At 34.3% G+C, this 13,711-nt stretch overlaps 1 protein-coding gene across 6 annotated transcripts in view; it reads right to left on the bottom strand.

The window, feature by feature from the left end:
* ARHGEF12 (Rho guanine nucleotide exchange factor 12) overlaps positions 1-13,711 on the bottom strand; it is a 139,905-nt gene that overhangs the window by 76,492 nt on the left and 49,702 nt on the right. For all 6 annotated transcript variants that reach the window (XM_059067872.2, XM_059067871.2, XM_067039149.1 and 3 more), the window contains exon 2: positions 500-523. In XM_059067872.2, coding sequence (XP_058923855.1) covers positions 500-523 — 24 coding nt within the window. The remainder of the gene's footprint in view (positions 1-499; positions 524-13,711) is intronic.

Raw genomic sequence — 13,711 nt, 5'->3', positions numbered from 1 at the left:
AGGAAATGAATAAACATGGAGATACAGATATAGGCACAGACATATTTGGACATTTTGGATTTTTTCCTTTACCATCTTAGGGTAATTAAGACTGATCCAGTTTGTCAAAGTTCATTAACTAAAAAGGCAGTTACAGTTACCCAAGTGATAAAACACATCAAAAACTGGCAATCCATTTACACTCCCCAAGCTACTCACAACTGAAAACAGTCACAATAGATTTTAAAATTAAATCTCTTCATAGGGAGTGATCTTAAGTATCAATTTGAACAAACTCTTAAAATGCTTATATTAAAAACATTGGAAATGTTATCAAAATAATGCTGTCTTCCAGAAAAAATATGCAACACCTGTTATATTTTAAATTTGTAAAACATTTTGAACCTTTAAACCACTTAAATCCACATTTTCTAAAACCACAAAAATGCACCATAATTTTGAAGGAACACTTCTAAGTAAAATTTAACCTAAACATATGAAGTGCAACTGAACAACTTACCTTATAGGTTTTTTGAGGGGAAACCTGAAACAAAGAAAAAACAAAAAGAACAGATGTAGTTATTTCACTTGCAAGATTGTTATTAAGCTTATTAATTATACAAAACCAGAATAAGGGATTTAAATCTTATACTAACTTTCCCAAAGCAAGATTCAACAAACAGGTGGAGTTGGATACCATTTTTTAGTATCTTAACTACTTTGTTAAATCTTAAATTGCAGGTGCATTTACCATCAGCTGTCCCTGAGTATGGGTTCTCTTTTTAAAAATTCAAATAATAATAGCAATAGCTACATTTATTGAGAGCTTAGTAGATGCTAAGCACTATTCTAAACTGTTCACATGTATTATATTTTAATCCTAAAAAAATAACTATGAAGATATTATTTCCATTTTACAGATTAAAAAAATGTAAGCAAAGAGAAATATTTTACCATTAAAATATTATATTTAGTTTTCCTAGCAAGAAAAGTTCTTTCTTCAAGACCTTTCCCCATCCAAAATATCTGGGTACTTATTACTGCTCTATTGGTTGGTCTGTGTCTAACCTTTAATCATGATTAAATCATTATTCTCAATTATTTATGTTTAGGTAATACCAGAAACCTAGAAAAAATTACCATTGGGGTACTATCAGTTATTAAAAATATATTCCCAAAGTAGAAAACAAAGGTACTTAAATTTTTTTTTCAGTTCTGTAAGCTAAAAGAACTACAGCCTTTTCTCCTGGTTGTCTTTTTTAAAGGAAATATTACTGGAGGCTTCTTGATAAGAGTTGGATGCTATATATAAATGCTAACCTAAGTCTAAAGGAGTGTTCTCAAACATCCTCCCATTCCTCTTCTCATTTCTGTCCTTTTTAGAATTATCTCAACCTATAACATTTTATGTAAAGATTATTTAGGTGATAAGAACAGGGCTTATTAAGAATATCAGTAAATTTTTTAAGGCTACTAGTAACGGTAATAAGAAATAAACATAAAATGATACCTGACTATTTTATTTGGCATGGAGATAGTTCAGTTTAAAAAAAAAAAAAACCTTAGTCTAAATATAACTTTAATTACAAATCCCTTTAACTCCTATATAAATAAAAATTGATGCTAAGAAAAAGACAGAGAATCTAAAAATTTTCCTAATAAGCGATAGCATATTAACTTACAACCAAGTTAGGGATAACAAGGAAAGGGGGTTCTGGGATAAAAGAGAGGACACTGCTCTAGAGAATATACTGATTACAAAAGATTACCAAATCTTCAGAAATAAGAGTTCCTAAGTATTCCATCCTTACTTGTTGGGGGAGGTGGGAGGGAATGGGATTTAAATTTAAAGATGAACATAAAAGTTGGCAGAAAAGAATTCCCAGCTGAATTTCTGCAAAGGATAATACCTGCAGTTAGCAACCTTAGCCACTTGGCCTGACAGCCATTATAAAAACTCCTACCCAAAAACAATGCTGCTTGCGTCAGAAACTGCATCATCCAGGGAGATTCTGGTAAAGAAACCTGGAAGTTCCCAGACTACTGACTGTAAACCAGTTTCCTGAGTTATTTTCTCTTACAAGGGAATGGAAAGGAAGGGAAAGAGGACAAAAGTGGAATGAGAGGATAAAGAAGGGCCACCCTACAGTATAACTCGCTTAACATAATCGACTTACTATATTCATAAAGTACAAAGAACTTTTCTCAAGAAAATCTGTTTTAACATCACAACACTTTTTCTCTGGTCACCAAATTCCACTTTAAAATATGTGCTAAAACAAACAAATATGTATGTACCTATGTATGTGCAGTTGCATGTATGCAAGTAACAAAGTCAAGGGCCCTCCTGGCTATTTCATTCTTCCCTCTGCTCCAGCTAAGAAAATCACCAAGATAATCTCATGGTTTTGTAAAATCCCTACCATCTGCTGGATATTGAGATGAAGATGTAATCAGATAGCTGGAAATAGAAAGCTAGAACCCCAAAGAAAAACTTGGGGCTAGAGTTGTAGATTTGAGTCACCAACCTACTGATGGCCATTAAATTTAAAACAGCAGGTAAAGAGAAAACACCAAGGATCAAATTCTGGGGAAAAGAAACCTAGCTTCTGAACAACTGAGAAAGGATGTGAGAGCCAAAGAAGGAGATTAAGAAGATAAATCAGAATAGAGAAAGGGCTGTCCTAGGAACCAATAAAGAAGAGATAATACTATCAAATGCTACAGAAAGGTAGGTCTAAAGGCTAAGAAATGGCCATATTCTAAGCAACAGAGTAACCCAACACAAGGCTGATGAAACAATTCTGGTGTACAAAATCCCATTTTCAAGTCCCTGTCCATTGTATAGTCCAATCATAAAATTGTGAAAATCTCCTTTGGTTAGATATTTAAGTAGAACAGCTGTATTTGAATGCTGACATGTTGCATATGCCTAATTAATCAAATGTGTCTGGCTTTTGAAAGTATCATATTGATGACGTGGACATTTAGCCAACAATGAACATGTTTTGTGCATATTTATATATGTGTATATGTATTCTGCTAGCTATAAAACAAAGTCAAACTGCCAATATGAAGAACCATAATATGTAAAGAAAAGGGTTATCAGGAATTTGAGCCACTGGGATAAGGTGACTAGATGCCCCTATTTTTGATTACCTATACTAAGCATATTCGTATGCCAAAAATCCTAACCAAGGGCCTTAAATGTCACAATACTTTCACTCACTTGACTCAGGATGCCTTTTCCTTGTTAGTTCTGAGCTCTAGTATTAAATCACTAGGTAGCAATATACAGAGGCCTCCCCCAATTTTTTATTTTCCCATTCCTCCCCATGTTATTATAGAGGGAAATGTGATTTGGTAATTAAATAACCCTAACCTATAATTAATATATAATGGAGTAAAACTTCCATTTTTTAGCCAGGTTTTTGTTTTTCAGTTTTTTTTAAATAAATGTGTTTATTTTTATATATTTTTGGCTGTGTTGGGTCCTCGCTTCTGCGCGCAGGCTTTCTCTAGTTGCGGCAAGCGGGGGCTACTCTTCGTTGTGGTGCACGGGCTACTCATTGCGGTGGCTTCTCTTGTTGTGGAGCACAGGCTTTAGGCGCGCAGGCTTCAGTATTGTGGCATGTGGGCTCAGTAGCTCTGGCTCGCGGGCTGTAGAGCGCAGCCTCAGTAGTTGTGGCGCATGGGCTTAGTTGCTCCGCGGCATGTGGGATCTTCTCAGTCCAGGGCTCAAACCCGTGTCCCTGCATTGGCAGGCGGATTCTTAACCACTGTGCCACCAGGGAAGTCCCAGACAGGTTTAACTATTCTACAATATACGTACACATACATGATGTTATAATTATTTTTAAGGTTTTAAAACTTATAACTTTTAAGATCGTTAAACAGAATTTCTTCTGGATCAAAAATATTGCAAGGAACTGCCAAAGTTTTTTTTTAATCTTTTTTTTTTTTTTTTGCTTTACGCGGGCCTCTCACTGTTGTGACCTCTCCCGCTGCGGAGCACAAGCTCCGGACGCGCAGGCTCAGCGGCCATGGCTCATGGGCCCAGCCGCTCCACGGCATGTGGGATCCTCCCGGACCAGGGAACGAACCCGTGTCCCCCGCATTGGCATGCGGACTCCCAACCACTGTGCCACCAGGGAAGCCCACTGCCAAAGTTTTGTGTCATCACATATTTGCTTATAATAAATAGCCTACTAGAAATCGTATTTTCCTTTTATTGATTTTGGTGAGAAAAGAGCTAGCCTTTTGATACTACTCCAGTGAGAAGTGTTCTGAAAGAAGAAATAGGGATATCACAATCAAACCTTAATTCCTACTCTCTGCCTCCTCCAAGATATTAGATTTTTCTCCCTTGGGTTTAGTTATGATGAGGAATTTGGGAGTTAGATGGTTCTTAAGAATGGATAACTGAAATGAAGGGGAGGAAGTTAAGAAAATCTTACCTACATTGAATAGCGGTCAAGCTTTTATTAACAACGTTAGCTACTAAATTTAGAATTTTCAAAAATTCCATTGTAAGATACATCCTGATTTTAGTGATATTAAAATGCAGGGGAAAAAAAATCACTCCAGTGAGGAGAGTTACTAGACAAAGAACTCTGCAAAACATATTAAGCTAATTCTAAGGCTCAACACCTCATAAAATGATAATGAACAATAGTTAAAAAAACAGACTATTCTGGGCTTCCCTGGTGGCACAGTGGTTGAGAATCTGCCTGCTAATGCAGGGGACATGGGTTCAAGCCCTGGTCTGGGAGGATCCCACATGCCGCAGAGCAACTAGGCCCGTGAGCCACAACTGCTGAGCCTGCGCGTCTGGAGCCTGTGCTCCGCAACAAGAGAGGCCGCGATAGTGAGAGGCCCGTGCACCGCGATGAAGAGTGGCCCCCGCTTACCACCAACTAGAGAAAGCCCTCGCACAGAAAAGAAGACCCAATACAGCAAAAATAAATAAATTAATTAATAAACTCCTATCCTCAACATCTTAAAAAAAAAAAACCCAGACTATTCCAATATTGTTATAGTCAACGAAAATTACAAGTGATCTCAGGGCCTTAGGTTCAGGGACTCCTCAGAAAAAATATTACTAGGTTCATATTCTAGTTTCACAATGAAAAGGTACTTGGACGTGGGCAAGTTGCTTAACCTCTCTATCTGTAAAACAGTGACAATACTAGACCTACCTCACAAGTCTGTTCTGAGGATTAAATCAGAAAATGAGAAGCATTAAATGAGAAGCACTGCCTAGCACATAGTAACCACTTAATTATTATTACCTATTAGGAAGAACAAAAGTAAAATCTGAACTTTAGCTGCATGGCTTCAAGTTCAATAGAAAATAAAAATAAAGACTAACAATATTCCAATCGGTTTTTAGCTCAGTAAAATTCACGGAAATGCATAATTCAAAGCCAGTGATGAAACGATAAACTTAACTTGCCAAGTCATATTATATAAAATTAATGGCAATACTCAAGTTAACAAACTTCCCAGAGGCTACAGGGTAAGAAAAAATATCAGGTTACAACCTAAACTTTCAATTTTCCTGGCAAGTAAGGTCAGTGATTTCTTTTTAAACATAGTGAAATTATGTTGACCATACCTGCCACTTAGCAAAAAAGTCCATTATTTCCTCATCTCCTTTAAAATATCAAGAATGATTAAGGCATTCTGAGTCCCAGATGGAAATCGAGTTTTTCATTTATATGTTTCAAAAAAATAATTTAAATAACCTGAAGCATGGCACTTAATTTTGAAATTAATATGAATATGAACCAGCTAGCTCAAGTATTATATCATTTTTCACAAAATAACAAACGTAACAGCTAAAAGAACATTCGTCTACAATACACAATGCCCATAAGTATAGGGATTCAGACCACAGTACTGACTTCAGCTGAATTGTTAATTCAATCTTTAGATCTCTGGACAGCAAGATTCACAGAACCAAAAGTACTAAATGACCACTACCACTTGCCTCCCCCACCAAAAAGAAAACACCAGTCATATTCTTTTGCCACCTATAATTTATAACTGGTCTAGCTTAGAGTCACTAAAAGAACTAAAAATTTTGGAACTAGCCAAAACAAGAGTCTGAACATTATCTACCACGGTACTTCTTTATTAGCATATAGATCCAAGGCATGAAAAGTTTAGCAGAGCTGGCAATAAAACATTAATTAGTTATATCAGACAGGCTCTAAAGCAGAAGCTACAGCTGACAGGATGACTCATGGAGAATTCTTCATGGTGTTATTAGTTTTAAACTTGTGGACCTTGCAATACAAACCACAGAATGACAAGGAAAAAGAAGCTCAGTTCTGTGTAAAATCCAAAAATGATTCACTAGAATGTAATGTAAGATCTCAAATTAACTTTTAAAACATAGCTTAGTATACTGCACTTTTACTGAAGAACTTAAACACAAGACAGACCCTTAAGTAAATGTCTCTTACTTCTTGGACATACTTTGACAAATCAAATAGTAAATTCTAAATTATTTTAATTCCCTCTACCAGAGCTATTATAAATTGCATATTGGTTGTTTCTGAACTGGAAAAAGTAATTCACAATAAAAATAACAGCTTATTAAACTTTCATGTCTTTATTGACCATCTGGAACATTATCACTTTTGTGAGTATTTCCTATAAGGTTTCTAAATAAATTTCCTTTGAGATCATGAGTATCACCATTAACTTAGTGTCTTTTTAGACTTCAAATTATTCACGCGTAAAAAAAAAAAAACTTGAAAAAGTCTGAGACCCTCAAACTACTTAAGTATCCTCATCTCATTAGATACCAATCAAACCATCAAATCCATTATTAAATAAATATCAGCAAGAAACTGGACTCTATGGAATAATCTCATGACTTATAAATCAGGGACAATGTATGATTTTCATCAGATAAGGATTTAAATCTTAATCTTGTTTCACAATTCCCTATTTCAGGATATGTTTGTGAAGATAAAAATGAGAGAGAGAATAAAAGGCCTCAATCTGCGATAGGCATGTTTCCCAACAAGATTTTACATAACATATATTAATATTAAATGCTCAAATTTTGTAAACTGAAGTGAAAATGTGCAAAATTTGTTAGGACAAGCTGCTTTCTGCAAATTTGCAGAAGATACAATTGTGCTTATGAAGAAGTAGAAAGTCTTAGTTATTAGCTTTTTACCTTTTGCATTGAGGTGCCACTGAGACAAGCTTCAGCATTAATGAGAGCTTGACAATTTCATAAAATATAAAATTATAATATAAAATATGTCAAATAACATTTTATTTTCTATTATATAAAAAAGTTCTACTCAAAATTTAAATTATTATGTATCAGTTAAAAAACAGAATTCTGTAGCAAGGAATACCAATTAAACAAGAAAACAAATTATAATGGATTTATCTTAAGTGCGCCTAAACATTTCTTATCAAGTGTCAACACAATTACAGGAACAGGACTCTTTTATTTCTAAAATCTTGGGAGAAGGAAAAATAACCAAAACTACACTAACTCCCAAATCACAAAAGATTATTCTTGATCTCTGCTTACCTTCAGGTGTTGGTACTTGGTGTGCACTCGTTCCTTGAATACAGGAAGGCTAATCACTGCCATAGCTATACTTAACCCAAGTTAAATGACAAGGATTGCTCCCAAAATCACAAGAAAATATAGGGAGTGAGAAAAGTATAAACTTAGTTCCCACATACTCTAAAAATGCTCACAATTTCCTTCAACTAAACCAACATATGTCTGTTTCTTTTGAGGAGATAAAAACCTCATACACTTTCCAGGAAGAACTCGAAGGGAGTAAGGATTGAGCATATTCTATGTTTTCTACTTACGATTTGTATAAATTATATAAGAAATGCTTTATGGGTAAGTATTTTGATGACATATCCTTATATTTAAGTCATATTCCTTAGCTGGTGAAATATTTTTATAAATGATGAAAATTTAGAGGCTATATGGATATAAAATATAGGTAAAGATAAGACTACTAAAAAAACTGATCACAGCCAATATCATGACAATTAAATTTTCTATATAACACACCTTCCACATCCATAAAAGTGTGTTATTTTCTTCTGAGGAAATTATTTTTCATTGAAAATACTTTTACTGTCTATGTATATAATGAATGATCTGATGAAAATTTGCTTTTAAACTAGAGACATTTCTCTTCATAAACACTTTGGTTCTGCCATCAAATATTAACAATTCCTCAATTCCTCTTAACTGTCCAGTTTACCATAAAACCACACTTTCTGCTGCCAAACCTGAATACCCCAAACTTCCAAACTACCACAAAGAAAAAAAAAAACTCTGATTTTGTGGAGCAAAGGTGAGAAAATCAGTGATATGCATGCCATCTCACCCTTCCTTCTGCAGAAGTTTCTCTTGATCTAAAACCAAGGAACTAGAGCTGAGGTATATACTCTTATCAGTAACAATGGCTCACCAGAGCACTCAATCTGGAAAGGTGGAGAGAAAGGGTGTTTTAACTATTTTGACATTCTTCTTACATCATCCCAGAATTGAGAATCATTGCTTTACAAAGTTCAGTTCATTCTGAATTCACTGATGTTCAGTTCCATTTTCTCCCTTAGATGCTAAAAATGTGACTTATCCTAACATACTTAACACATAAGACTACTGATATTAATAATTTCTAAATAAATCTATGCTACTAATATCATTTTTATAACATTTTCAAGATAATTCCTCTCTCTCAAGGGATTGAGGAATGAGACAACATGTTATCTTCCCCAAAATCTAAAGATTCCTATTAAGCAATGGTTCTCTACTTTTTAATATGAAAGAATATCTTTTATTCCCAAAGAAATACATGTACACAATTTAAGAATTAAAAAGACAAAACAGAAACAAAAAATCAGCTATAATCTCAACACCTAGCATTTCAATGAATATTTTCCCCATCTTTTCTCAAGATATAGATTACTGTATTTGTATACAGTATAAACAGTGTATAAAAGTTCTTTTTATAAAACTTAAAGGGCTTCCCTGGTGGCGCAGTGGTTGAGAGTCCGCCTGCCGATGCAGGGGACACGGGTTCGTGCCCCGGTCTGGGAAGATCCTACATGCCGCGGAGCGGCTGGGCCCGTGAGCCATGGCTACTGAGCCTGCGCATCCAGAGCCTGTGTTCTGCAACGGGAGAGGCCACAGCAGTGAGAAGCCCACGTACCGCAAAACAAATAAATAACTTAAAGCATACTGGACATATTGTTTTGGTAATTTTTTAAATTTAACATCAACATAATTTTACATCATTACATTTTTCACTACAGCACTGGTTTTAAACTGTGCTGCATAAAACCCTAGAGGTTCGAAAGAGGTCCCTCAGAGGACAAAATTGGGTAGGTGAAGACTCTAGGTTCCCCATACATCAGAGCTGCTTAGCTTTTATTTATTTTATATAGTGAACTTACAAATGAGATAAAGATTTAAAAAACAGGGCTCTAGATAATTCTTGATACCTGCAAAGTGGTTTGTGATATAGCTATTTAATTAATTTAACCAATTCCCGTTTGTAAATATTTAGGCTAGATCCACTTTTTAGTATGATAAACAATGTTGTAACAAAATATCGTTGTAATTCAAGTTATGCACTCCCTCTTGATTTCTTCCTTAAGATGAGTTTATCTACAGTAAGGAATCCACATGGGAGTTTAGCTAGAAGTAAAGAGGAGTTTCTGTGTGTACCAGGTAAACAGAAAACAGAAGACACAGCAGTCCCCTAGCTCAATCCCATGAACTCATTTCTATCCCTTAAGGAAACACACAGAAGCAAGAAGCTGAAGGAGCTGTTTTCGGAACAGACTTTATAAGACAAAGGGCCAAGGTAACATTATTTTGGTGTCGAGTGTCAAAGTTTGGCACGAAATAGGTGAAAGAGACTATTGCTGTTAAAAGTAAAAACAGACAAAGCAGAGATCCACATAATAGCAGTTAGAGGTATATTATCCACAAATTGAATAAATGCCAAAAAGCTACAACAAATTCACAATATTTTCAAATGAACTTGTATTTATTAATTACAACACCATCATTGCATTTGAAAGAAAAGTAAGCAAAGATATGGAAGATGCTTTACTTACACAGTATGGGAATTGCACTTAGTATAAAGAGAAATTCTCAGTTCCCCTACATTAAACATAAAAGCAATCCCTAAACTGGGAACCACTACACTTGCTATGCATTGAATTGTGTCCTCCAAAAAGATATGTTGAAGTTCTAACCCCTGGTACTTGTGAATGTGATCTCATTTGGAAACAGTCTTTTGCACACATTTTCAGTGTCACATCTAAGAAACCTTTGTCTAACACAAAGTCACAAAGACTTTTCTCCTACATTTTCTTCTAAAAGCTTAATGATTTTCAATTTTACTTTCAAGTCTATGACATATTTTGCAACAATTTTTGTATAGGGCATGAGTATGGATAGAAATTTATTTCTTTGCATATGGATATCCCATTGTTCCAGCATCATTTGTTGAAAAGACCATCCTTTCTCTACTGAATTACCTTTACACTTTTGTTGAAAATCAGTTGTACATATATACGTGGGCCTATTTCTGGCATACCAGAGGTGAAATGCCTTTCTTATCACCTATCAAAGGATGTACAATATCAACGTGACATCACTAGCAATGCTAACCTTGGTCATTTGGTTAAGTTAGCATTTGCCAGACTTCTCCCTGTAAAGTTCCTTTTTTCCCCTTTCCATACTCTATTCTTTAGAAGCAAGTCACTAAATCTAGTCCATACTAGGGGTTGGGAAGATTAAGCTCCATCTCCTGGAGGAGGCAGAATTTACATATGCTACTTGGAATTCTTCCCATAAGGAAAATTTGTGTCTTCTCCTCTTATTTATGCAATAATTTCTATCAGCATGAACTCATGTATACTTATTTTATACTTTGAGTTCTAATTCAATACTACATTGTTTTCTTGCTCAAATGATTTCAGCTTAAGCCACTGAGAGTTCTTTCACCTGTATCCCTTTGACATGCCCCCACTGTTTTATTTTTTGAGTACTTCCTGTTTCTGGCACTACAAAGTGCTTTAGGCTCATCTTATATCTTCCCTACTCCAACCCTAGAATCAACCATTTTTCTAAGGAGTCATTTTATTGGACAATGGTATTTAGAAACCAAGATCTGGGTGCTGAGTGTACTTGCTGCTACTGGGGTGTCAACACTTCTTGGCCCTCTCAGCAAACAAAGCTAAGAAATTCATGTGTGTATACTAACTCATGTAGAGTATCTATCCATCTGCATATTTATTAAGCTAAACATGAGTTCATACTGATGTCTCTGATTCTAATGCAGTACTACAGAGTTCATTCACCTTCCCTCTCTGCTTAAATTCCCAATCTGACAGTGAGAAATCTAGCTCCCAACTATGTATATGTGTATATATATACATACACACACCCCACACACATATGTCTTTTATATGTTCATATATACGTATTTTATATGCTATTTATATATTATATAATACATAGGTATACATACTTATGTATTATATATTAATATTGTTAGGATTTATAAAATTCCAAACCATAATTCACCTAAATTGTTAAATTTACTGGCATGCTATTCATAATATTCCCTTATAATCTTTTTAATATTTATAGAATCTGTAGTGATAGCACCTCTCTGATTCCTGAAATTGGTAATGTTTGTCTTCTTGTCTTTATTCCTGATCAGCCTGACTAGAGATTTAACAACTTTACCAATATTCTCAAAAGAATTAGCTTTTACTTTCACTGTCTTTCTCCATTGTGTCTACTTCATTGACTCCTACTCTGATCTTTATTTTTTCTTTCTTCTGCTTTATTTGGTTTAAATTTCCTCTTATTTTTCTAGTTTCTTAAAACAGAAGTTGATGTCATTGACTTTAGACCTTTCCTCTTTTCTAATAGGTATTTAATGTTATAACTTTCTAAGTAATGCTTTAGTGGCATTATACAAATTCTGATATTTTGTGTTTTCATTTTCATTCAGCACAAAATAATTTCCCATTTTCCTTTTCATTTCTTCTTTGAGCCATAGGTTATTCAAAATTCTGCTGTTTAATTTCCAAATATTTGGGGGCTTTCCAGAAATCTTTCTTTTATTGATTTCTAACCTAATTCCATTGTGGTCAGAGAACATACTTTGTATGACTTAAATCTTTTTAATTTATTCAAACTTATTCTGTGGCCCAGAATATGGTCTATCTTAGTAAATGTTCCACAGTGCACTTGCAAAAAAAAAAAAAAAAAAAGTGTATTATGTTGTTCGCTAGAGTGTTCTATAAACGCAATTAGATCAAATTGGTCAATAGTGTTAAGTATTCTGTATCCTTGCTGACTTTCAGTCTAGTTCTTTCAATTATGGAGGGATACTGAAATCACTGTTAATGATTGTAGATTTGTCTGTCATGGTTACATCAGTTTTTGTTTCATGAGTTTTAAGGCTCTGTTAATAGATGCATAAAAGTTTACAACTGCTATGTTTTCTTCTTTATTGACCCCCTTTATCATTATGAATTGACCTTCTTTATCCCTCATAATAATATTTTTGCTCTGAAATCTACTTTATCTAATATTAATGTAGTCATGCTAACTTTACTTTGATTAGTGTTGGCATAGCATATCTTTTTCTATCCTTTTACTTTTAAATTGTGTGTATTTATTTTTAAGATGTGTTTCTTGTAGGCAGCATATAGTTGGGCTTTGCTGTTTTATCCAATCTGATCATTTCTGCCTTTTAATTGAGGTGTTTAGGCCATTTACCTTTAATGTGATTACTGATATGGATAGGTTTAAGTCTATCATCATTGGTATTTGCTTTTCATTTGTCTCATCTGTTCTTTGTTTCCTCTTTTCACTTTTTTCCACTTTCTCTTGGATTCAATTATTTTAATCAATTAATCGATTGATTTTTTCCAGTTTTATTGAGAAATAATTGACACACACCACTGGATAAGTTTAAGGTGTACAGCATGAAGGCTTAATTTACACATATTGTGAAATGATTACCACAATAGGTTTAGCTAACAAACATCTCTTAAAGATACAATAAAAAGGAAAGAAGAAAAAAGGAAAAAAAATTTTCTCCTTGTGATGAGAACTCTTAGAATTCATTCTCTTAACAACTTTCCTATAAGTTATACAGCAGTGTAAACTACAGTCATCATGGTGCATCATGTTGATTTTTAAAACAATTTTAATATTCTGTTAACTTGTCTGACTCTCCCACTAAACCTTAAATTATCTGAAAGTGAAAAACATGTTCTATCTGATTTTGTATTCCAATTAACTAGTAGAGTGCTGAGCATATATGTGACAATTCAATACAGGTTTACTAAATTAATTCATTCATTAAAAAATTTTTTTATTTAGAATTACAGAGGATATAGTGATTCCCAATCCAGAAACCATAATTTTATTCTACTACTATTTTATCTACTACTTTCCTCAGAGCCCAGCTGACTCAGAGAAAGATGACTCCATTTGTAGCAAAAGAGATGGGACTTTTTGGCCTAATGTAATTCCATTCTCAGGTAAGTGATTGATTCAGAAAGCGACTGGAGAATAGAAACAAAGTTTACCAGACACATCTGTGAAAGTATTTTCTTACTCTTAAGAGAGAACGACATGAAACTTCTTTTCCTCTCCCACTGGATGTGAATGAGGAAGCGAGTAGCC

The sequence above is a fragment of the Kogia breviceps genome, chromosome 7 (assembly GCF_026419965.1).
Source record: "Kogia breviceps isolate mKogBre1 chromosome 7, mKogBre1 haplotype 1, whole genome shotgun sequence".
In the NCBI taxonomy this organism is placed as follows: domain Eukaryota; kingdom Metazoa; phylum Chordata; class Mammalia; order Artiodactyla; family Physeteridae; genus Kogia; species Kogia breviceps.
This window is presented reverse-complemented; position numbering and strand designations above follow the sequence as displayed.